Source organism: Lissotriton helveticus, chromosome 12 (genome assembly GCF_964261635.1).
Source record: "Lissotriton helveticus chromosome 12, aLisHel1.1, whole genome shotgun sequence".
Lineage (NCBI taxonomy): Eukaryota > Metazoa > Chordata > Amphibia > Caudata > Salamandridae > Lissotriton > Lissotriton helveticus.
This window is the reverse complement of record NC_136073.1, coordinates 734,055,362-734,078,286: the sequence shown is the minus strand read 5'-3', so window position 1 is coordinate 734,078,286 and position 22,925 is coordinate 734,055,362. Positions and strand designations below refer to the sequence as shown.

The following is a 22,925-nucleotide window of genomic DNA, read 5'->3' as shown; positions in this document are numbered from 1 at the left end:
ACCGCCTCTACCCAATCCTCATCATCCAGCTCCAATCCATCCGCTCCCCACGCTGCTCTAATGCTCCCCAGTGGATCTTCCATATTGTTAATCAGCTTCTTATAGATCAGTGAAATGTTTTTTTCGGGGAGGTGACCGTCAAGCACTCGGTCCTCAAGGGGGGAGGCCTCCGGAAGTTCTGTGCCCAAAGGTACATGGGTAAGAAGGGCGTGTCTAATCTGCCTATACCGAAAGTGCTCATTGTCATGTAGGCTGTATTGTTTTTGGAGAGATTCAAAAGTATGCACACAGCCCTTCAACCATACGTCCTTGATCTGGCTAATTCCGATAAGGTCCCACTTGTCGAATCCTTAGTCCTCCACATGCTCCCAAGCATCTCCGAGTTAAACAGAGGGGTGGCCATCGTTAACCTCCCCTCCCATCTTAAACCCTTAGTAGCCACATGCCAGACGTGCACCGCATGTGCCGTCGGGCCCGACAACGTGAATCTTCCCGGCCTGGCATACAAAGCTCTAACAATATTTCCACCTGGAGCCTGCCCACTGTCCATGGCGAAGCCAGGGTCCCACTGGGGACCATAAATTACATGATTTACTGCCGCAAGATGAGCGGCCAGGTAGTATTTCTTCAGATCTGGTAAACCAATGCCCCCACCATACCAAGGAAGAGTCAGCTTGACAAAGGCAATGCGGGGCCTGCCGTCCCAAAGAAGCTGCCGCTGGAGTGTCTCAATCTCCTTGAAATAGCCGGCACTGGATCCATGGTGTTTGGGAGTATGTAGAGGAACCGAGGCAAGGCCATCATCTTAAATAGCACCGCCCTTCCAAGCATCCCTTTTGAGCCGGCTCCAAATTGCTTACATATCTAGCCTTCGGATCCAGTGTTATATAAATGCCAAGGTATTTAAATCCCACTAGTTCGATCGTTATAGGACACAACTGCGGGACCACAGGTGGATCTCCCGATATAATGAATAAAACTAACTTCGCCCAATTCATTGCGAACCCGGAGTATCTACCAAATATCGTCAGGACATCCAAGAAATTACTCAGAGATACTCTGGGGTTAGTAAGATACAACAGGATATCGTCCACGTAAAGCGAGATTTTATCCTCCCACCATATGTTTACCGCAATCCACGTATCGACCGGTGCCATGCCGCCAATGGCTCCAACGCCAGTGCGAAAAGAAGTGGGGACAGTGGACATCCCTGCCTCGTGCCTCTCCCAAGGGCAAAATCAGCTAATTTACAGTTGTTAACAATCAGTCTGGCCAAAGGAGCGGCATACAACAATCAAACCCACTCAATAAATTCTGAGCCAAAGCCCACTTTAGTCAGGACCGCAAATAGATAAGCCCATTCAACCCAATCAAATGCCATGGTGGCATCCAGGGAGACCAAGGCCGCCGGTTCCAAAATTTTCAGGGAGCCACCCAAAATCCCATGAAGTGTCCGCAGATTCAGGGCTGTATTAGGACGCGGCATGAAGTAATGACTGACCAATCTAGTGGCGCGTAGCTTTGCCAATATCTTGGGCTCCGCATTGAGAAGTGAGATGGGCCGATACGAGGAAGGGGACATCCTAGGCTTTCCTGCTTTATGAATAACCACTATATTTGCCACCTGTTGATCATACGGGAGTTGTCCCGACTCTCTGCTTTCCTGAAACATGGCACGGATATGCGGGGCGATTTTATGGGCATTCAGTTTATATAGCTCTATAGGCAATCCATTGGGACCAGTCGCTTTCCCAGACTTAAGGCTTCTAATTGCTTGCGCAATTTCATCAACTGTAATAGATTAATCTAGTATTCCCTATTTTCTTCCGAGAGCCTCGGCATGTCTATATCTCTAATCATTTCACCATTCTCGATCTCTGTAAAACCATTCGCTGAGGTATATACTTCTCTATACTTCTCTATAATACTCGGAGAATGTGTCTGCTACTGCCTGTGGGTCAGTGATGTTATCAGGTCCCGACCCCTCTAACTCAGGCTCCAGGCGAGAGGCACGCTCTCCACGTTCCAACCAAGCAATTAACTTACCGGCCTTATCTCCATGTTCGTACACCTGACTTTGAACGTCATTATTTTGCGAGACTGTCCTTTCCCTAGTGAGGCCCTTATATTCATCTTGTTTCAATTTCAACAAATGTAAGTCTCCCTGGGCAGCCGTATCTGCCACCCTCCTCTCCAACTCTACGACTTCCGCCTCTACCTTGACCACCTCTGCCTGGTGTGCCTTCTTTTTACCGGCTATCAAGGAGTGGACTGCACCTCGTAGTACTACCTTATATGCCTCCCACAGAGACTGTGTTGAATCGACAGTGCCCACATTTTCCAGAAAATAATGTTCCGATATTTGGCATATCTCCTTCTTTGTGGCTGGGTCCTTCAAGTGCCAAGCATTAATAGGAGCGATTCTACCAACCTCTGACTGCCCGATCTCGACCTGTAACCACATCGAGGAACGATCTGAGATACCCCATCCCAGGTATCTTGCTTCTTTAACCCCTTCAGTGCTAATGACAAGGGTAACTCGTCATGTAGTTCCCATTGATTTCAATGGAAAGTCAATGGACCTACATGCATACCCCTTAGCAGCCAAGTGGTTAACTGTGTGTGCAATGGACGCGGGAACTAGTATGTAATCTAACCTGGACATGCTATTGTGTGCGGCGGATATATGAGTGAAGTATCTCTGGGTCGGGTTACGCAATCTCCAGCTGTCTACCAACCCCAGTGAATCAAGGAACTCAGGGAGCCACCTCTGTGCCGTCATAAGTCTCCCCCCAAAACCAGGAGACCCAGGGGCAGGTCTAGAAAAACAGCACTCAGATCTTTAAAGGTGTCAGACTGAAGGCCCGGCGGCACGTAGATGGTCAAAAAGGTAACCATCCTACTCCCCAGCTGCCCCGAGATAACCACATACCTGCCACTCTGGTCCGACCATGTAGCCTGTAGATTAAACTGGAAAGAATTTTTAAGTAGGATACCAACCCCCCTAGACCCGGATGTAAACCCAGCATGCACTACTAATTTGTACCCCCCTCTATGCAGGGCCATGCACCGATTCCCGACAAGATGCGTCTCCTGTAGCAAAACAACTTCCGGGGAGTGTCTTCTAATTAGCTGATTCACCATCCCTCTTTTGATCTTGTCACCCAGCCCATTGACGTTCCAGCTCAACACTTTTATCCCGGATCCCTGACTAGTACGAGACATTCACCCCACACCACTAACATTGAAATGTAATACTGACACCCGATGCGGAAAAAAAAATCTGAACCCCCCACCCTGCATGTAGCTAACACTCATCCCCAACTAGCAGTGTGCCTGTCGCCCCAATCTAATCTATCGGTAACTAAAAGTAGAAAACAGAGGGCCATTGGGCTGACCCACTACCCCTACCCCCCCGACCCATCGTCGTCACCCCTGCGCTAATCAATCCACTGAGTTTACTTTCCGAACTTGGCTAGGCAGGGAAACAATGTACATGCCCCCCCTAAACCCACAGCTACCCACAACAATTCAAGCCATTCAAGTCCCCATATTTACAAAATCATAGTACATCCGCCTCTTCTCTGTCTTGATTCTCGGAGCCCGGCACGTGGGTACTGTCCAACCAATCCGCTGCAACCTCAGGCTTGTCGAAAAACAAGGCCTTTCCGTTGAGCTCCACCCGGAGGCGGGCTGGAAACATCATAGCGTACTTTATACCCTTGTCTCTCAATTTCTTCTTCACCACCAAGAAGCCCTGTCGTAGCTTTTGTACCGCTTGGGTAAAATCCGGGAAGGAGATAGTGGCTTTTCAAATCGCAATGAAGCTCCGGTTCGAGCCGCCTGAAGGATCACATCTCTGTCTCGAAAGTTCAAAACTCTAGCAATCATAGGACGGGGTTGCGCCCCCGGTCGAGGTGGGCACGTTCCACTGTGAAGAAATTACTAAGACCTTTAGGTTTGAGGTGGTTAAGAATGAGATTCTCAATAAATAGATCCTTTGTTTGACCCTCCGACTTCTCTGGCACCCCCAGTATACGAACGTTGTTGCGTCATGCCCTTCTTTCATAATCATCAAGCTTACGATCAGTAAGAACTCTCGAGGCCTTAAAATCACGCACCTCTTGATGCAACAGGTTCACATCATCTATGAGGCTAGCTGTCTTGACTTCTAGCGATTTGACCTTCTCACTTGCCTTTGTGAGATCCGCTCTGATCAGCCCCATCTCAATGGTAACGGTGCCGAATTTAGTGTCCAGGGCCTCCATCTTCTGGCCCAGGGATGTCTGGACTCCAGTAATAGCCGCCATAAGATCCGTCAGCGTCGGCTCGTCCCTGGCAGGAGTGTGGTCATCCCCTCCCACGGGGCCTTTTTCAATTCTATCAGTGACCCTTTGGGCAGAGTGTAGCGATCCAATTTGTTGGATTGAATGATTCTGGCTCCTCTGGTGGACTTGGGAAGGAATTTCTCCGAGTCGGTCTTTGCCGCCATCTTGCCTCACAATGACGAACACCTCTCCACCACACCTATCGTAGGGGTCGCAGTTTCTCCGCCCACCCTGGCTAACCAACGATGGGCTACTTCCAATCACGCCCCACTCGCTTCTGCCTGGTCACGTTCAGTCACCCTGTCCGGGCCGCTCCTGTCAAACTTTTGAACTCCCGGGGGGTTCAGTATGATCCAGGGGTTCTTCACTGCTTTTAAATACACAGTCAACATATCACATAGCCCAGCGCGGTATATCTAATCCCCAGGCAAGATCCTCTGTAGCCCAGAGCAGACGTTTTGGCCAGCCCCCCCACCAGGATCTCCCACCTTTACAGCTGGTATCCACTAAGGCTCTCTAGGGCGGTTCCTAACCACGTCTGAAATTATAGCCAGCGACACCTCACCGCTTCCTCCGGTAGTGTCCGCGAGTCTTTTGGCGCCTCTCACGCCGGGTGGACCCCAGGGTCTTCTCTCGGGGCACAGCCTCACCTCCAGTCACTAGCAAGACATCAGCAGAGGTCTTGCCAGATCTGGCTGGCGTGTGGGTTGGGATTCCCCCAACCCACACGCCAGCCAGATCCACGCAGCAGGATCCCCTCACTCACCAGGCAGTCTCCAGGGGCCACCAAGCTCTCCCGGGGCACTCATTCACAAGTGAGCAGGCATGTGCAGTAGGAAGATCAATGCCTGTGCCTCTCCTCAATAGCCCTGACGGTGCTTCATTGTTGTGGGGCCCGCAGGACAGCGTGGGCCGATCGCAGCTCACTACAAAAATTGGGCCGACCCCACCCGGCCCACTACGGCCGATGTTGTCGCATTAAGGGCCGGCCGTGCCGCCACTCGAGGCCCCGGTCTCCCAGAGGAGGTAGGCCCGGATCCTCAGAACGGCTTTTCGCCGGCGTCGGATCTCAGGGATTGCCCGTAACAGCACCGCGGCCGTTGCTAAAGCTCCTCTGCCAGGTAGAGTGTTTGAGGCTCAGGATGGTGGGCAGGATATAGCAGCCAGAGGGAGGTCAGTGGAGCCAGGTCCCTAAGCAGCCATCTTGGTCGCTGTTGTGGCTCCTCCAATCGTATGTTTTATTAGGACTTTTTATATGTACACATTGGTTCAAGTACACTTCCTGACAAGTTTTCAACAGAACACTCCTCTTGTCAAAGCTAAAAAGTGGTCTGAACAATATCAGTGTTGCCCTTTTAATTGGCGCAAGGGCGCCTGACAGAGGATCCTTACTAATTTCATTTCAGAGCAATCTAGAGTGAATGGCCTTGAAGAACAGAGAAAACAGTCACATGGACCAGAAGTTGTATTCTCTAGTTTCAAAGTCAGAAGTCCTATTATTTATGGTTGTATTTATTTTTTTATTTTCAGCAAACACAATACCGGAGCTCCTATGCACAGCGTTCCATAAGAGTCTGTGCAAGGTATACATATTAGTTCTCATTAAAGTGGAGAAGTAGATCTTACTCAACATTAAGATTAGCTTGTTTATTTTTGTGGGCAAGCTTACTAGTTGGTACCCAATGTGACTGAAATGAAAATGATCAAACCATAATAACGTAAAGCTAAGTGGTATAACTCCTGCAATAATCTAGTTCTAGTTGATTAGCTATCAAAAACCAGATCAAGGTTGATTAACATATTTATCTAGGAGTTGTTTAAGATGGCCAACACATTTTTTTCTCTCTCTCTCCTAATGGCTGGAAAGTCTACTGCAGACCTTCAAATATTAATCACATGGAGAAGCGGGTCAGTGCTATAAAAGAAACCTTGGTGGGAACCGCAAGATGGGTAATTTACAGTGGTAGGTAGGCATCACTCCCATCCTGCCTGCTAGATGCAAGTGAGAAAGATTCAGTCATAGCACTAGGAGACTCTACATCTAATGTCTAGCTTTACAACGTGGACAGAGGAAGCGGGGTTGCAGACAGTTAGTGCATCGTGATGTACCGTTGTTTAAAGAGATGAGTCTTCAACTCTTTTTTATTTTTTTATTGAAGCAGCGGTGGATACGGGGATGATATTCCAGATCCTAGGTGACCTGCGGTCTTGTTTTTATTCTTTTTTTCACACTTATTAGTCTGCAGTCTGATGGTGTCCTGCAAACAGGTGAGCCAACGTCCACCAGAGTTGAGCTTGTCTGCATGATAAATGGATTTGAAGATTGTGCAGGCCACCAAAGGAAGCCAATGAAGTTCCATCTGGATGGAGGTGATGTGATCAATTTCTTCAGGTCCTGGATAAATCATGCTGTGGCATGTAGGCTGCCACTAAGGGGTGTCAGGATGGAGACTTGGGGGTGATGGAATAGAGCATTACCACCATGCTCATGCAGGAGTATGAGGGCTTAAACTGGAGATCGTAAGTCACTTTACGGACGAAATGGTTTGACTTTTTGTTTTTATTTGGCAATTTGTTCCTTGAGGGTAAGATGATGTCCATCGTAAATGCAAGTGACTTTGCATTTGATTAACCCCTTGCATGCTGATGACGGCCCCCAACCATCATGCACTATGGGGCTCGTGTGCTGACAATGGCTGGGGGCCGCCATAAACCCGCCCACTCGCGATTCTGCCGCACAGGTGCCGAATCGCAGCAGCATGGAAGGGGTTAATTTGGTTTGAAGTTGTTAAGGTTCACATCATGGAGTCAGGTTTGCAGACGACTTTCACGTAGTTATACATCATCGACATATTAGTGAACCTTGATGTATTTTCCAATGTCAGTAGTTGGGAGTACCATAAATTGGTTCATAGTACCATCGGTTTACAATGCTTAGAAACGTTACCCAGTGCTGTATAAAACATTATTTCTAGTTAGTGCCAAGAACATTATGTTCTCCACAGTTTTGTGGAATTGGCAAATGTCCAAGGCATCCTTGCTTAGTGGATAATGAAATCAAAGTTGTATTTTCTTTTTGACAGCCTGTACAACTGGTTAAATGTACACTTCCAATTTGTACCACTGTAAAGGTTTTAGGACAGTCTCCAGCTGGGTGAGGACTGCTTTTCTCTAGGTGTTTGTATTGCTTATTATGCATTTCTAAAGTTAAACATGATCCAAAAGATGGGTTGAGCAGAACACGCACTGCCGGGCACCATACTTTAGGTGTTGTGCACTTCTTAATCACATTTATACTGTAAATAAAGACGGCCTCCCTCACATGCACCTCTGTACAACCAGTGGATGAACAGTAACACAATGATGAGACGTAAATGCAGATAAACACGCTAGACTATGCAGAAGGCACTTCAAGAGGCAATCTTACTGGACGTTGATTGCTGCACCAAAATATCTTGAAGGTCAAGAAGAGCTGATTGCTTACTGCAAACATGAGAGGAATAACAAATGAGATAGGTCAAAAATCACAAAGGGACACACGTGGCCAATGTTGCACACACTCCAAAAAGAGTAGAAAGACTATTGACAATGGGAAATAGTGGAGAAATTCAAAACTTGATAAGCCCTATTGCATTTCTTCTACAAGTTGTGGATGTCATAAAACAGACTCTACTGATCTGGAAGACAAAATGGATGGCACCATAAGAGGTACCTAGAATGTTGAGGAGGAAGGGGGGGGGGGGGGGGGAACGCGAGTAACAGCACACTGATCCTGTACATCAAGTGTGTAGATTTAGAAAACCGAATATGCTCCAATGTGAGAATCAGGAATGTTAAAAGTGGCAGTAGGCTCAGATATGAGATGTTAAACTCCTCTTTGCCCAAATTCTCGATCTGAATGGAGAAGAGGTGAACTTGAATACGCTGCCATCAATAATGCCTTATTTGGTAGACCGGACCAAGCCCGCAGATTCAATAAATTTGAATTTCCCATGCAGACTGAATCCAGAAGATTTTTTTCAAACAATACCCCTGTGCAGCAATAGGTGGCATTAGTAAGGTCCATGTGACGCCGGTGTCGTCTTTGCCGTTGTGACATCCACATCACCCAATAGGCACCACCTCAGCATGCTGTTGGATACTTCGAAAACTTCCACACTAGAAGCACAGAGCCATGAAGTCCACGGACAATGGTGTGTTTATGAACTAGGGCCCTGAAAGACATCAGCCCTGACCCTAGAAACCTGTAGGTCCGCTGATGGAGACATCTAGCTGCAGATTCCGTGCCTTCCAATAGATGCCAACAAAAAAAGGCAAACCACTCGGACTGGACAGGTAGTAGTACTTGCTAAACATGTGCAGAGATGCCCACTTTGCTGCCCGACAAATGTCAAAGACTGGAACACCAGGTTGCAACGCCATGGTAGCAGCAGTAGCTCTTGTGGAATGAGCCCTTAAACCTTCAGGAGGCTGCATTTTGACGAGCCTAGCAACTTTTGATGCAGAGGACTCATCGAAAGATAGTCCCTCTTCTGCACTACATGACGTGTTAGTAATTCACCCGAAACTTTTTAGTGCAGTCATGGTAGAACGACAGCACTCTTTTGGGGTCCAGACCGTGAAGTTGCTCCTCCTATTTTTTGAGGGGTGCAGAGTAGCGTAGAAAGTGGGCATGGTGGCAGATTGCATCACATGGAATTGTGTTAACAATTTTCAGTAAGAAAGAGGTCCTAGATCAAAGCTTCAACTTGTCTGGGAAGATGGTCAGGTAATGAGGCTTGGATGACAGAGCCTGCAATACGCGCACCCTCCTCGCAGATATGATGGCCACTAAAAAGACTTGATAGTAAGCCGCTGGAGGGGGCAATTGTGAAGCTTGTGAGCGATGACAAGACTATTGTTGCACTTCAAAGGAGTCTCCCCTGACACAGGTAGATGCAGATCATATCTGATGCCTCCTTCTCCCATTTTGTCCTTCCAGTCAGCTACGCACAAGTCCCAGGGGGCGGCTACCCTAAATTGGTTTAGAATGACCACCGGGGTGGGACTGTGGGCATACTCACACATTAGTGTCAAGCCCTGCTTGAATGTCATTGATTCACATGTATGCTAGGGTTAGAGGCACTTAAGAGGCCTGCCCGGCCACAGGCAGACATTAGCTGCCATTCTGGCCCCATCACATCAGGACCCTTTAATATTACAGTGCAACAGTCTGACAACACCGCTGGGTTCACATAGAATTTTTGAGGTGCACTTCGACAGCAACTGAATGCCAAAACACTGTGTAACCAGTCTACTCAAAGCTCAACTTTGATTTTACCACATTTCTATCTCTGGATTTTTTGGGGGTACATGGACTGCCCTTAGTGGTTTTTGGTGTTATTGATGGAAAACACTGATTACCATAGTTCACTCTCCACACAGAACCCCACCCACCCAGCCAGCAGCTCCCACGTTGAATCCTTAGTGGATAGGCAAGACCTCTGGGACTGCCCTGACCAATGGGCTAACTGTTCCCAGACACTATTTCATGCCAGGCATAAATGGGGCACCACCAGGCACCCAGTTCAGAATGCTCCTGAACCTGTGGAAGATCAGAAGAGGACTGAACCAGCTGCAAGTGACCATAGAAGAAAACCAAACCTGCTGTCCCTCGTGTACCTAGGGCAAAGAAACAGGCTTCAAGGGTGTTTAGAGTGACCTCCTCTTAAAGCAAGGTCAACACAAGCTTTTTCCTTCAACTGCACCGCAACAAATGGAGTGAATCCTGTCGTGGCCTCAGGCTGGTAAACACTTGCATGGCCTTTTATCACATGTGAACAATTGCATGAGTAAAACACCTCTCAGGTGCCACTTATTGACAAGGAACATTCTGAAGCAAAAAAAATGGCAATGTCAAAATCAGTCAATTCCAAAAGAGTAGGATTCATACTCTAGTGTTTATATTCTCCTTCATATTTTCATTATTAGCAAGAGTCAAGACAATATATTATGCCAACAATTACTTATGGGCTTTATCAAATCAGATATACTCAGAAAGCTAATATTAGACACAAGGGGCCTGATGTATGAATTCATTTAGTAGTTGTGGTTCACTAAATCAAAGGGTACACGACCTGCTAGCTTGCTTTTTAGTATGTACTAAAAAGTTTCTGCAATTCAGTAAGTACTACCAAATCACAAAATAGACTTGCAATTTGGAATAGTATGTTTAGGGTGTCCCTTCCCAAACTGCTATTGCTACGTAGCAAATGGTTCGAGACCTCAATTTCGATCGCAAACCGTTTATAGGTTTCTGACACCTCAAAGTGCAGACCACTTTGAGAATGTAGAAAGATTTTTTTTTTTAATGTTTCCCTTTAACCCATTTGCTGCTAGGCCTTTTCTACCCCTGTGCGAAGCTTTGCTTTTTTGGGGGGGCTATTTGGGGTAGTTCACACCAAATGTGTCTTTTTCTTCTAACATCATGGGTATTTTAAAGGTACCCAGAGTTTGTGGAGTCACCAGAGGGGACCCAGAAATTAGCCAAAATACAGCTACATTTTGTTGAGGGGGGGGGGGGGGGGTAATGGGCTACAGATTAAAGTGTCTGGTGTTTTCCCCCTGCAAATGGTATCAACATTTGCAGGGACAAGTAGACTTTTGTCAGAAAACCAAACACTTTTACAGTTTTGGCATTTTACTGGGACATAAACAGACCTTTTTTTTTTTTGCAAAGTGCCTAGCTGTAGATTTTGAACCATAGCTCTGCTGACACCTAGGGAAACCTAGCAAACCTATACATTTTTAAAAACTAGACACCCAGGCTAATACAGGATGGGATTGTCTGGCTCTCACCAGGTTCCGTTATCCAGAATCCCTTGCAAACCTCAAACTGTCAAAAAACACATTTTCATCACATTTGCATGGATCCACCACTGCGCGTTCTCCTGATAAAAATGGTGCCGCACTTGCATGGGTCGGTCAAGTACCTGCGACTGGCAAGGGCCCAAAACCTATTGGGGAGACATCTAAATCACCTATCACAAAACAAACAGGTTTTGCAAGGGGTGGTCATCTGGGTTTTTGGCCCCGGCGGCCATCTTGGGAAACCTACGAACCCCACATTTCTGAAAACTAGGCACACAGGGGGGAGTCCAGCAAGGTGTGGCATGAGTGGATTCCCCAACGTTTTCCTACCCAGAATCCCCCGCAAAGGTATAATTAAGCTGGAATAAAAACACATTTTCTACATATTTTTGTGCGGAATCTCTGTGCCAGCACAAACATCCTAACCCTCAGTCTCCTGAGGGAAATATCTCACTTGTGTGAATGTCCAATGCAGAATTGGGAAAAAGAAAAAAAAAGCCCTAGTTTTTTTTTATTTAGCTCTTAGAATTCAGTGCTATACCCTTAATCCCCGTTTTGGGCTCTTTCCAGACACAGGCCCTTGCCCCACCCACACGTGAGGTATGAGGGAGCAGAAAGTCTTAGGCCTTCTTTAGGGGCAGGGTGGGGGCATTGGTGTGCCTATTCTGGGCAGCCCCCACCCTGAGCAGGGGACCACTAGGGAAGAGTACCATTGGCAAGGGGAGATTCTCCCCTTTTCAACGACACCGCTCCCAAGTATTTTGGTGCTTAGATAGCCCCACAAGCAATGAAACCGTAAAGCAACTGGTTTCAGCCCACCTAGGCACTGCTGATCACTTCTGGAGCAGAAAAGAGGTTGCTGTCCAGCCATACCACCCTGCTTTGTTTTCCTGATCCAGTCCGATGTCTGTGTGAATATTTACAAGGTGAGGAGTCAGCAGTATCCTCCACAACAAGCAGTTCTGCACTTCATTTCTTCAGGTTCCTATTATTTCCTTCTTCAATAACACACTGTTGAAGTCATGAAGCATTAGGCTGAGAATTCTGGAGGACTCAATAGGCCAAGCATGTGGCCTATTAGGAGAATAATTTCGTACTGTAGCACACCGAGCATAGTTAGGTTAAGGATGCTCCCTACGTATACAAATTAACTATAAGTTTGTGGCATACTTGCCAACTTTTTTTATAGCTTCATGAAACAACTTCAAAATTCAGGTTTAAGCATGTTATGCAGTTGCAGTGTTTTAGATTTTAAAACAGGTGTGTGTCATATGTATATGTGCATTCTATGCAGAAATTTGAAACCAGTTTCAACACTCAGTAATTCAGCAGATTTATGAGATGGGCAGCTGCTAGTTCTATTTTGCTTCTATTGCAGCTTTTTTGCACTCTAGACTGCAGCTGGCCCCGCAAGGATGCCACCGCCACCTACCTATTAAATAAATCCACTCGCTGTACTGCATACAGGCGAGGTGGCTTTAAGACATGCAGTGCCAACACACATGGGGGGGGAGGTACAAATCTAGACGCAACCGTAAAATATTACCCAGCTGTAAATAGCATGCAATAAGTAGCTTCAGTTGGGATACAAGCTTTGACAACGATTAGGAACGAGTCAAGCCTTCAGCACCAAAGCCAGATACCTGGCAGGCAACTGAAAATGCACGTTAACATCAAACTAAATCCCACATGATGCGTCCAAGCATTTGTTTTAAGGTCCAAGCCTAGCAGACAGCTTGCTAACGACATCTTGAGGATGTTGACAGTTTCCCTGGAAATGCATCCCACTGTCTTTAGGTTTTGTAACACATTCGCTTGCTTTCCATTTGCAGTCTTTATTTAGGCTGTCCAGCTTGAGTTAGTCCATCCTGCATGGAAGTATTCTTCTACAGCTCACTTTCTGTAAACAGGCCTTCAAATATTGTTACTTTTGCTGTGCATTTAACCCCTTCCGTGCTGCCGTTGGCCGACAGGAGCACTACCTCCCCAGTGCTGCCATCGGCCAACGCAGCCCCGCCCACCCTTTAGAACGCCCGCGGCGGTTAAGGCGTTAAAGACAGGGGGTCAAATGCCAGACTGTCGTCTGAGGGAGCTTGGTGTTTACTTTAAAGCGAGAGGTTTTATGTGCCAATTCTGCTGGGTACCCTGTAGAATGTTATTTTTTCCAGCATGCAACACAATTTCACTGCCTGTAAATTACCATATAGAAAGCAAAAATGAACCACATTTTCTGCAATTCTGAAGAGTGGTGGAAACATTTGAATATGAGCAAAACATATCAATACCCTTGGTGAAGCCATTTCCAACCACTGTGGGCGGGTTAGTGTTAGCAGTAAAACTACGTCGGAGGAAAAATAATGGTCAAGTAGTGGGCACTATGGACATCGAAAGTTATCTTTCACACTGCCTCCACCCATTTGACTGAGTAAACTACAACTAAAATGTATTAACACTGTCATGGCTTTATTCAAAACACAATTCCACATAATCGGTTACTTGGAAGTTTACGGAAAAAAATAAGAACACTATATACAAACTGCCATAGAAAACAGCCTTTTAAATAGAACAAAAATCTTGACAAATATAAAACTCATCCATTCCATAGACCCTGGGGTGAAGGGAAACAACCCACCAATGAAACAAAACTGATATTTAGCTGGCAGAAATATATGGGTACATTAGCAGAATATTTGCAAACTGCATCCTTGAGACAGATGTTAAGCATGCAGATTTGTATAGACCCTCTAATGAATAGACTGATGGATTACCTGCCTTAAGGATTAATTCAAGCAGCACTACTTAAGATTGCTCAAACAAGAATTCCATGGGTAGGGCCAACATAAATTCCTTAAAGTTACAATTTGATAAAATGCACAAAAAGGGGGAGTAAATTAGGGAGATACCCTCGCCAGCAGCAATTTGTGGCAAGAGAAAAACAAATGTAAAGAGTCCTTATTCTAATATTTTAATTCACAAAAAAATAGACCAAACTATTTTAAAATCTGGCCAACACTTTCAATCTCGTAAAAAGTTGGGAACAGTTTATAGTCCCCAATCAAATACACGTTGTTTCATCTACACTCTCAACTGCAGCTTCTCCCCTAACGCCCACCCCCCCAAAAAATGGCATTTGCAGATAGATTATTCAATCCCATGTACAATAATCAACTTTACAAAGGGTTATGGATATGCCATTTCATCCACCACCTTACAGCAATTTTTTAATATACACAGCTACTTTATAAATAAGTTTCAAGGCCTCAAACGAGGCCAACAAAAAACTGAACCTGCATGAATTCAATGTGATAGAGCATATTAAAACAAATACAGCAATCAAACATGGGAGGGGAGGGAAGGAAACCTTTCATATGCATGTGAGTGACTAGCAGGCATTCACATCCTAGTTGGAATGATAAAAAGGGCAAATAGTTTAAAAACCACACCTTTCCTATAAAAGACACGTCCTCTTCAATCGGGGAATCTATAGTACACGAGATATATATATATATATAGGCATGATAGCTATTGTCAAGTGGAGCATGAAAGGGCTTGTCCTCCTAAAAATCAGTCAGTTCGTTCAGTCATCTTCATCTTCACCCTCGTCTTCAGCTTCTCGTTTTCTCTTCTCTCCTTTCACATCGGCCTCTTCTGGAATAAAAAAAAAAACAAGTCATGATAAAAATGCTGCGTACATCACATATACAGCTAATGTACATCTCTGCTTAACTTCATCACCCTCAGTCACTGGTGTGGCGGCGGAGCACTAAAGCAAAACTTTCCAACATCATGAAAATATATACTGCAGGTAATATCAACACTTGAACTCATTTAAATTTAAACGTACATTCCTCAACATGCTTGGACAGATCTACCGCTTTAGTTCTTCAAACTGGCAGTTAACACTATGATCCCGAAGAGGTCGTTCTGCAGACATATGCGCCCCATCCTTTTTCCATTTCTCTCACTATCAGTCGGTTTCCCTTCTATCAAGTCGTATTACCTACCCACTCGTTATGCTATGCTTTTACACCATCTGTTATACCGCCATACCACCCGTTATATATGTATGCCAACTAACCAAAAGCCTAAGCTAGCTTCCAGCTATGTACTATTGCTTCACTCACAACTAAGTACTGGCCCTACAGTTCTTCGGTCGATACTTTCTGGCGACCCACTCTCCCGATATGGTGGGGGGGGGGGGGGGGGGGGGGGGGGGGGGGAATGAGACATTTCATTTCTGGCTAGTAAACAATCACACAAAATAAAAATAACTATCTTGCACCCAACGCTGCATGATTACAGTGAATGCAGATTTGAAAACCCAGACTTCGTCATATTAACTCTTCAATCAACTAAAGGTATATAAAGTAATTTATTTCCCACCTTCTTCCTCTTCGCCTTCATAATCATCGTCATCTTCTTCATCCTGTGTGAACACGATTCAGGAACGGATTACACTTAGAATGAAGCATACAGGCAACACATACAACTGACTTGCCTTAACATCTGCACAATAGCCACGATACGGACATTCCTGGTCAAAAAGGGGACGTTTCTACAAGGATACTTCCATAGCACAAAATCACACAAACGCCGTGAACTGCCCCCCCAACTATTATGCAAAACAGTCCAGCTAATATTTACGAGTTAAGTTGCTTACATTATAAATTTCTAGAATGCTCCACACCTCCGTTAACAGGTTACAACACATCATAACAATTGGAATGAATGAGGACCCCCCCCATCCCCGATTACACTTAGCACCACTGCCTTCACCATAAGCACGACTTGAAACGCACCAACCACAACTGTAGTAACAATAGGCTACTTAGTTCACAGGCGCTCTTTCAACAGCGCTGGGACCAAGGCATGCAGCACTTCCAAATCCATGCTCGTTAAACCTGACTTAGCAAAACCAAAGGGGATGATGGACGGAGTGCTGAACATTGCAAGCACTCACCCCCAGTCAACTGATCTGGGTTCAATCCACCATCATTCCTTTAGATCACTATGATACCCCAGTTCAGACATGGCCATATGCAAATCAGTCTGAGCCACATGGGAACCGTCCAGCCCGAACTGCCAAGCTGTGTCTTCCATGGACCGGAAACAAGCATCCTGGGACCGGTTTCTGGCTAATCAGCTAGGCTAGCTTGAATCCAGTGGCAAAGTGAGCAAGGGACCACACCTGTACTGGGGTGAATGTATGACATTGTTCTGCATTCTGTCCATCAACTGTTTTTTATTTGTCACCCCGAGTGGGTCCCGTGCTCTCCATGCCACTAGAGTCAAGCTATCCTGGCTGATGAGGGTTGAAAGTCGATCCTAGGATCCTTGTTTACAGTCCAGGGAGGACCTGGCTTGGCAGTTCAGGCTGGACTGTTCCCATGGGGTGCAGGGTCAAGACTGATTTGCATATGGCTGGGTACAAACTGGATTGGCAAGGTGAGCAAAAAAAAAAAAATTTGATTTAGGCCCAGATCTCTGTACTGGGGTGAATGTATGACATCGTTCTGCATTCTGTCCATAAACTGTTTTTGCACTCTGCTCACAAATGCCTAATGAAGGATCCTACAAGAAGAGATTTTAAAAAAGTACCTGAATCTCATCTTTCATTAAGTAAGATAGGCCAACACCTTCTTCCTCTTCCTCCTCTTCCTCTTCTCCCAAATCGGACACATCTTCCTCCTCTTCAGAATCTCCTGGTGGGCCAGCGTCATCCTCATCATCGTCGTCATCCTCATCATCTTCACCATCTGAAAAAGCGCATGCTTTAGCAACTACATGGATCTGCAATCTTAATTTACCGGGCACTGATTGTATGCGCAGATGTGGGGCTAAAACATTGAACAAACTGCACGCGTATCAGCATGTAATACGCACTTGGTACAAAACAGATTCATCTTACTAATACTTCTGTATTGGAATGCAAGTACTGATATAGGCACTGGAAAATAAATGCAAAATACGTGTCAGATGGTTGTGTCAGCACCCAGTAATTCCACGCAGCATTCACCAACTAATTTGTTAGACTAAACATCCACTCATGGATGGCAGCTCAAGCTCTCTACAGAGCAAATAAAATGTATCCGTTGCAGCTGTGGTTGCTCCTACATTGCTGCCAAGACCTGGAATGCCCTTCCCCTCAGCTCCATATAGGCCCCTTGCTGGCAGACTTCAGAAACAGACTCAAGACCTGCCTCTTCTACGGAGAATCGGTGCCCAGCTATCCACAGGAGTCACAATGTTGCTGTTTGATTGACTGGCCAGGACACAATTGGTATTTCAAAGCACATGGGTATTCTACATTATGAAGTGGGAATTGTAGGATACTATAAGATGGCACTAATGTAAATTTGTAACATCCGCAGTTCTACGTCTACGTTTGTTAAACTTGCTTCACCCCCAGGTTGCATTCTTCGTGATCTATAAAGGTATATATCGGATCACCAATCCTCTCAAAAGTCAAAGATTGCGCAGAGCCCAAGACCCATTTTAAACGTGGTTTATCGCATTCAAAGTATATGGCAAACAATGACCAACGCATTTCAGAATAGGCGTTCCCTTCTCACAGGTCAATTTGATATTTGATTTCACCCTTAACATACAGTGTACAAAGAATGTAAACATTAACATAGGACTATTTCATAACTTTTTGGAATGGTTTGTTTCTACAGGTTAGTAGATTTTTCCAAGTGGAAACTAAATTATACTTTAAATGAAACTAAGCAGAACATAGTAAATACAAAAGTTCGCTGTCTTGCACACGAGGATTTCATTCATATTGACGTGCCTCCATACAAAGAGTTGGTATCGGCCCAGGCGGTCTTGGTTTATTACTCGGCGCCCTGGGCGGGGTCTGCAGTGTTGTGGGGATGCAAGACTCTGGGTCACAGCTGGGATAGACTTATGCTGCATTTTTAAAGCGCTGCCTCTCTCCTCTTACAAAGTCCGAGAAAAGGCAGGGATTTGAGGTGTGAGTGTGTAGAGAGCGGGCAGGGAGACTGCTGGAACAGGGGAGGGGTGTGCTCCCAAGCGCAATGAATGTATAAGTTGGGCCAATAAACATTAGATTGGCTGAAAGAGACATACATAAAAAGAACTAAGGTTAAACATGCATAGGCCAAGAGAGGAGCGGGAGCTAAAGAAAGAAACAATAGAACGGATGGCACACTGCGCAACGAATGCAGAGTTGTGGACAAGGTTTCAGACGGGGCGAGACTCGCACAGCATTTACCTTGGGGGAGAGAGCAGCGGCGCCATCTGTTTACAAAGCGCGAGCGTGATAATTGCAAACAGATGGCGATGCTGCTCGCTCCAGCAAGGTAAACGCTGTACATGCACGAATGTTCTTTGAAACAGTGCAGGACATGCACGAGTTTCCAATAAAGCCGTGATTCCAAGAGGTCACCCCTAAGCAGCGCTTGCGTGCTGCACAGGTGAGACCTAAAAAGCTCACAAGACTGCATAACAAAAGATTCTGGTGGCTTAAGTAAACTCCAGTCATTCAAGAAAGATGCCGACAAAGAACATTCAAAGCAGGTGCTCTCAGAACATTCTTTCAGAGGAGACGTTCCAATATCCAACCATAATTGAAGACCATCAATTGACAGCTTACCTTCATCTTCCTCTTCTTCAGAGTCAGGAGCCTCGTTGTCTTCTTGATCAAAACCATCAAGATAAGTGATTTGTGTAAGAAGTTCAAAAATGCTCTCTCTGTAATCTTCTTGATTTGTGATTTCACAGTTAAACAAGTCGAGACTCTTTAAGTTTTTCAAATTTTGCTGCAAAATTAAAAAAATGAATTAAAAAAAGGACAATGCAATAGTGTTCTGCCTTGGACTAGTCTTATATTAAAAGGTTATGGGTTAAGTGTTAGACTAAAATACTGTCACTGAAGTGGTTTCCTACAAATTAGTATTAGTCTAACGACTAAGCAATTCTAAGGTTTGTAAACCAGTGATCCAAGCCCAGTTATGTATACTTCATTCAAATGTGTAGTACAAATGCACAAACTGTACAGGCGGTAAAGACTATCAAGTCCCATACTCACAAGCGGTTCAACTGTGCTGAGGTCTTTAATTTTGTTGCCACTCAGGTTAAGGTATGTAAGATTCGGACACTTTTCCACTAGAATTTCCAGGCCCCCAGAAATAGCATTATCGCTAAGCTCCAACTAGAAAATGAGAAAAATGAAACAAAATTAGAGGCAACAAAATGGCACAATCATCTCTTCCCTGCTGGCCACCCACAATTCTCATTAACAACTTGCGCTGTTCACAGAAGAAAAGCATTTTTTTTTAATTATCCAGAGAAGATTAACTAAGTAAATAACATTCATATTTGATCTCAGGAGTATGCAATACATATCTTCAATTCGAAAAATTAACTGCTTAAATATGCTAATACATTTAAAATAACAGAATACAGTCTAGGTTCACATCCTTCGACTAATAGGTTCTTGGTCTGATGGAATAACCAGCTTCATGTAAAATACACCACCAAACTAAATACTAGAATACCTTATCGAGGAAGGGGGATTAGGTTTCCCCAGTAAGCCGTTTAAAAAGAATGTAGAAAAACTCATACCCAAACCCTCAGTTGCAAACCAGTTCCAAGAAATAGGTTCAAATGGCAGCATGTCCTTTTCTAAGAAAATTAAAGCGTCCCACTTTGAAGTTACTTGCCTTTCTCAGCTTGCTTAAAGTTGGAAGTTTAGACAAAGATGTCAGTTCTATACTGGCCATGCTAAGAAATTCCAATTCTTTAAAATTCTCCGTGAGGCCTTCGATTTCGCCATTACTGGAACGACAGCTATCAAGTACCAACTCCGCCACCTGAAAGAAATGAAAAAAGGATTAGCTATCAAATGGAAAAAAAAACAGCCACATTATAACCATCACAGGTCAAAATTATTGACTTCAGTTTAGGGAGTTCGCAACTAATCAATTCACAAACCAGTGCTTGAAATTTAAACATAGATGCGCAGGTACTCTGTAGTAAAATACCTGCTTGTTTCTGAGCAGTGCCTGTACTCTCCAATTAAAAAGTAGCATTTCTCCAAAAGTACCGGTACTCTCCCTACGAAAATAAAAATAAAAAAAAGGTGCCGGTACTCCGCCCGGCCCATTTAAAGCAGTCCCAAGCATACCAGTAACATGTAGATTTGTTAGGATTGGTGCTACAGTAAAAGTCAATAAACGAATAGCAACAACCCCAAGAAACGACCACTACTACTTTGCCAGACAAAGCCACATATACACCGATAAAGTTTAGTATTTTAGTTGGACATAGGTGTGGAGAAGTCGTGTGCCATGCGGCAATTAGGTTATGCTTGTCTGTAAATGTGATGATTCAATAATATCACATTCCACTGTGCAAACTACCCTTGCTTAGTCGGAGGTGCAGTGACATGTCCCCACCATAAAGAACTTCGTACAACAAGGGCTAGATCCGGTGTCATGAAGGCTTCTCCTGATATAGATGCAAGGCCCATCTGGTAGAAGCAACAGCAGGAAAGCGGAGAATGCAACACTATCATCCTGATACCACCTAGCATTCAGAAAGCAACTTAAAACGTGGATATTTGACAAGTAATCCTCCTCCCCTTCCTAAGCGCCTTGAGACCCTCTGGGTATGTAGTGCGCTATATAAATTCTCTGACTTGACTTGATTTCTTACGTTGGCTACCTTTACAACTAAGACTTAACTTCGAAAGCTTATGTCAGTCGATTAGGTCAAGACATTGAATGCGCCTGGGTGAGTACCAAGGCCAGAAACACTGACCGAAGGATGATATGAGAGTACAGTTTGTGGACAAAAGAAATGTACAGGAAGCTTAGATGAACGACTGAAGCAACCAAAATACAAAACTATGTGGCAGCCCACGCCATAACCAGGAAACATCGGGTTAAATCCACATTGCAGAAAGGAGTGAACCCCGAACACGTAGAACTGGGTAAAAACATCTTTCAGTAGCCGCTACGGCACAGGCTCGCCGCGCATTGTGGGTACTGCACTGAAAAGTTGGGCTGCAGCTGTCGACTCATTGTCGGAGTCTAGCAAGAGGTGCGGTCTTTGGCAGCACGGGGAGGTGTTACAGTAGCCATCTGCCAGGGTACGTCGGTCCCGCCTCCACACGTGGTGGGACAAGGGCCTAAAACTAGAGCAGCAACTAACTGCCGTCCGTGGCCACACCCCCGGCAGGACTAGAGGCACGCCGCTGCTCAAGAGGCGACATGGCCGCCCCCCACGTGGGGTGCCGAGGCCATGGCAGCCTCCTCTGGCGTGGGGAGGACGATCAAGGCACCCCACGGGACAGGTAGTTCACAGCCCAAGCCGGGAGGATCGGCAGCTCTTTGCGCACACACCTGGGAAATGGAGTTTCCTCGTTCAAGAGGCAGCGATACAGAACTCCACGGGGTGAAACATGGTAAATAAGTCTGAAGGGACGCTTCACAAGTGCTCGCTCTTACACACGAAAAAGGAGATAAGTACCACATATCTGCAAGGAATCGTTGAAAGGGCTTACTAGACGCCGTCATCAAAACCCTCTAAATGATGTCGGCGTCCATTCCCCCCTCGCTCCCCATTTTCAATAAAGCCAGGGATAGTGTCAAGAAAAAAAAACACCATATATGAGAGGGAGATGTACACGAACACCCGCCAGATAACAATTAGTTTTATAACGCTACAGTAAGGTTCCCGCCTGCATGGCCGTTTCAGTGGTGGAGTTCCGAAAACTTCACAACACTGGGGAAATCCATTTTTGCGAAAATAATGGCACGTTAGAAACTGCCCCAAAACAATAGGAAGATAAACAACATGGATGAACAAAAATGCAACCTAATTACCAAGCGGAGCCTCACGCGCCCCCGTCCCTCAATATACATCCCTTTAAGCGCGTGGAATAATAACGCCGGGCACATAAACAACAAGATACTGGAGAGAACTGAAAAAAATGGCACATACTAAAAATAAAATAGGGATTTTGTTTGCGTTTTAAAAGTTACTTGCGGAAGGCTTTCAGAACTGAGGATGGGCAGCGCGGGCACCTGGCGGGAAGGCTGAAACTCCGCGTCTCGGGGAACCTCCGCTCCGCGCAAGCACCCGGGGAATAAATAAATAAAAACAACGTCTTTGCCCTGAAGCACCCAGCCATCCTGCCACACGCCCGCTTATCTTTAGTGTGGGATTTTGCCCTCGCTTTGGTCCCAAGAACGGGATACCCATGCTCAGCCCTCTCCTATACCTCACCTCGCCCGGAGACTTATTCCTCAGCTCCAACGTGATACGCTTCTTCATATCCATCTTATTCTCGTATGAAAGACGCCGTTTAGAATGAAAAATCCAAGATATATGGTGAAAGCGTGTCGAAAAGTACCCGCCGACGTCAATGACCTCCTTCTCGGCACAGTTCCGCACGTTTCACTCACGCCAGCAGTCTCATCAATGGCCGCTTACAGTTTTGCGCCTCCATTACATGGCGCCCTCAGCCCCTTTCATCGCACCGCCTCTTGCCGAATACCATTGGCCACTCATGGACCAACGTAGTTACAATTGGCTATCCAACCTGTCTTTTGGCCTTCCGCCCGCCCTCAGGTGCCGTGAACCCCATAAGGAGAAAGGCCATTGGTAAACGGGGTGCGCGCAGTTAAATATGATTGGTTACCTTCAATATCTGTCAGACGTGGTTTGTGGGGTTGGCTTTTTTTTCTTTTTAAAAAAGTACGCTAAGGCTAGGGTTCT

General features: G+C 45.5%; 1 protein-coding gene across 1 annotated transcript; it reads right to left on the bottom strand.

Moving 5' to 3' along the window:
• Positions 1-13,619: 13,619 nt before the first annotated feature.
• Positions 13,620-22,680, bottom strand: ANP32E (acidic nuclear phosphoprotein 32 family member E). The gene is made up of 7 exons (XM_078670686.1): positions 22,434-22,680; positions 19,865-20,014; positions 19,231-19,353; positions 18,796-18,961; positions 16,776-16,933; positions 15,561-15,603; positions 13,620-14,825 (listed from the first exon to the last, which is right to left on the bottom strand). The coding sequence occupies exons 1-7, from the start codon at positions 22,485-22,487 to the stop codon at positions 14,755-14,757; spliced, it is 765 nt and encodes a 254-aa protein (XP_078526812.1). The 5' UTR covers positions 22,488-22,680; the 3' UTR covers positions 13,620-14,754.
• Between the last annotated feature and the right edge of the window lie 245 nt (positions 22,681-22,925).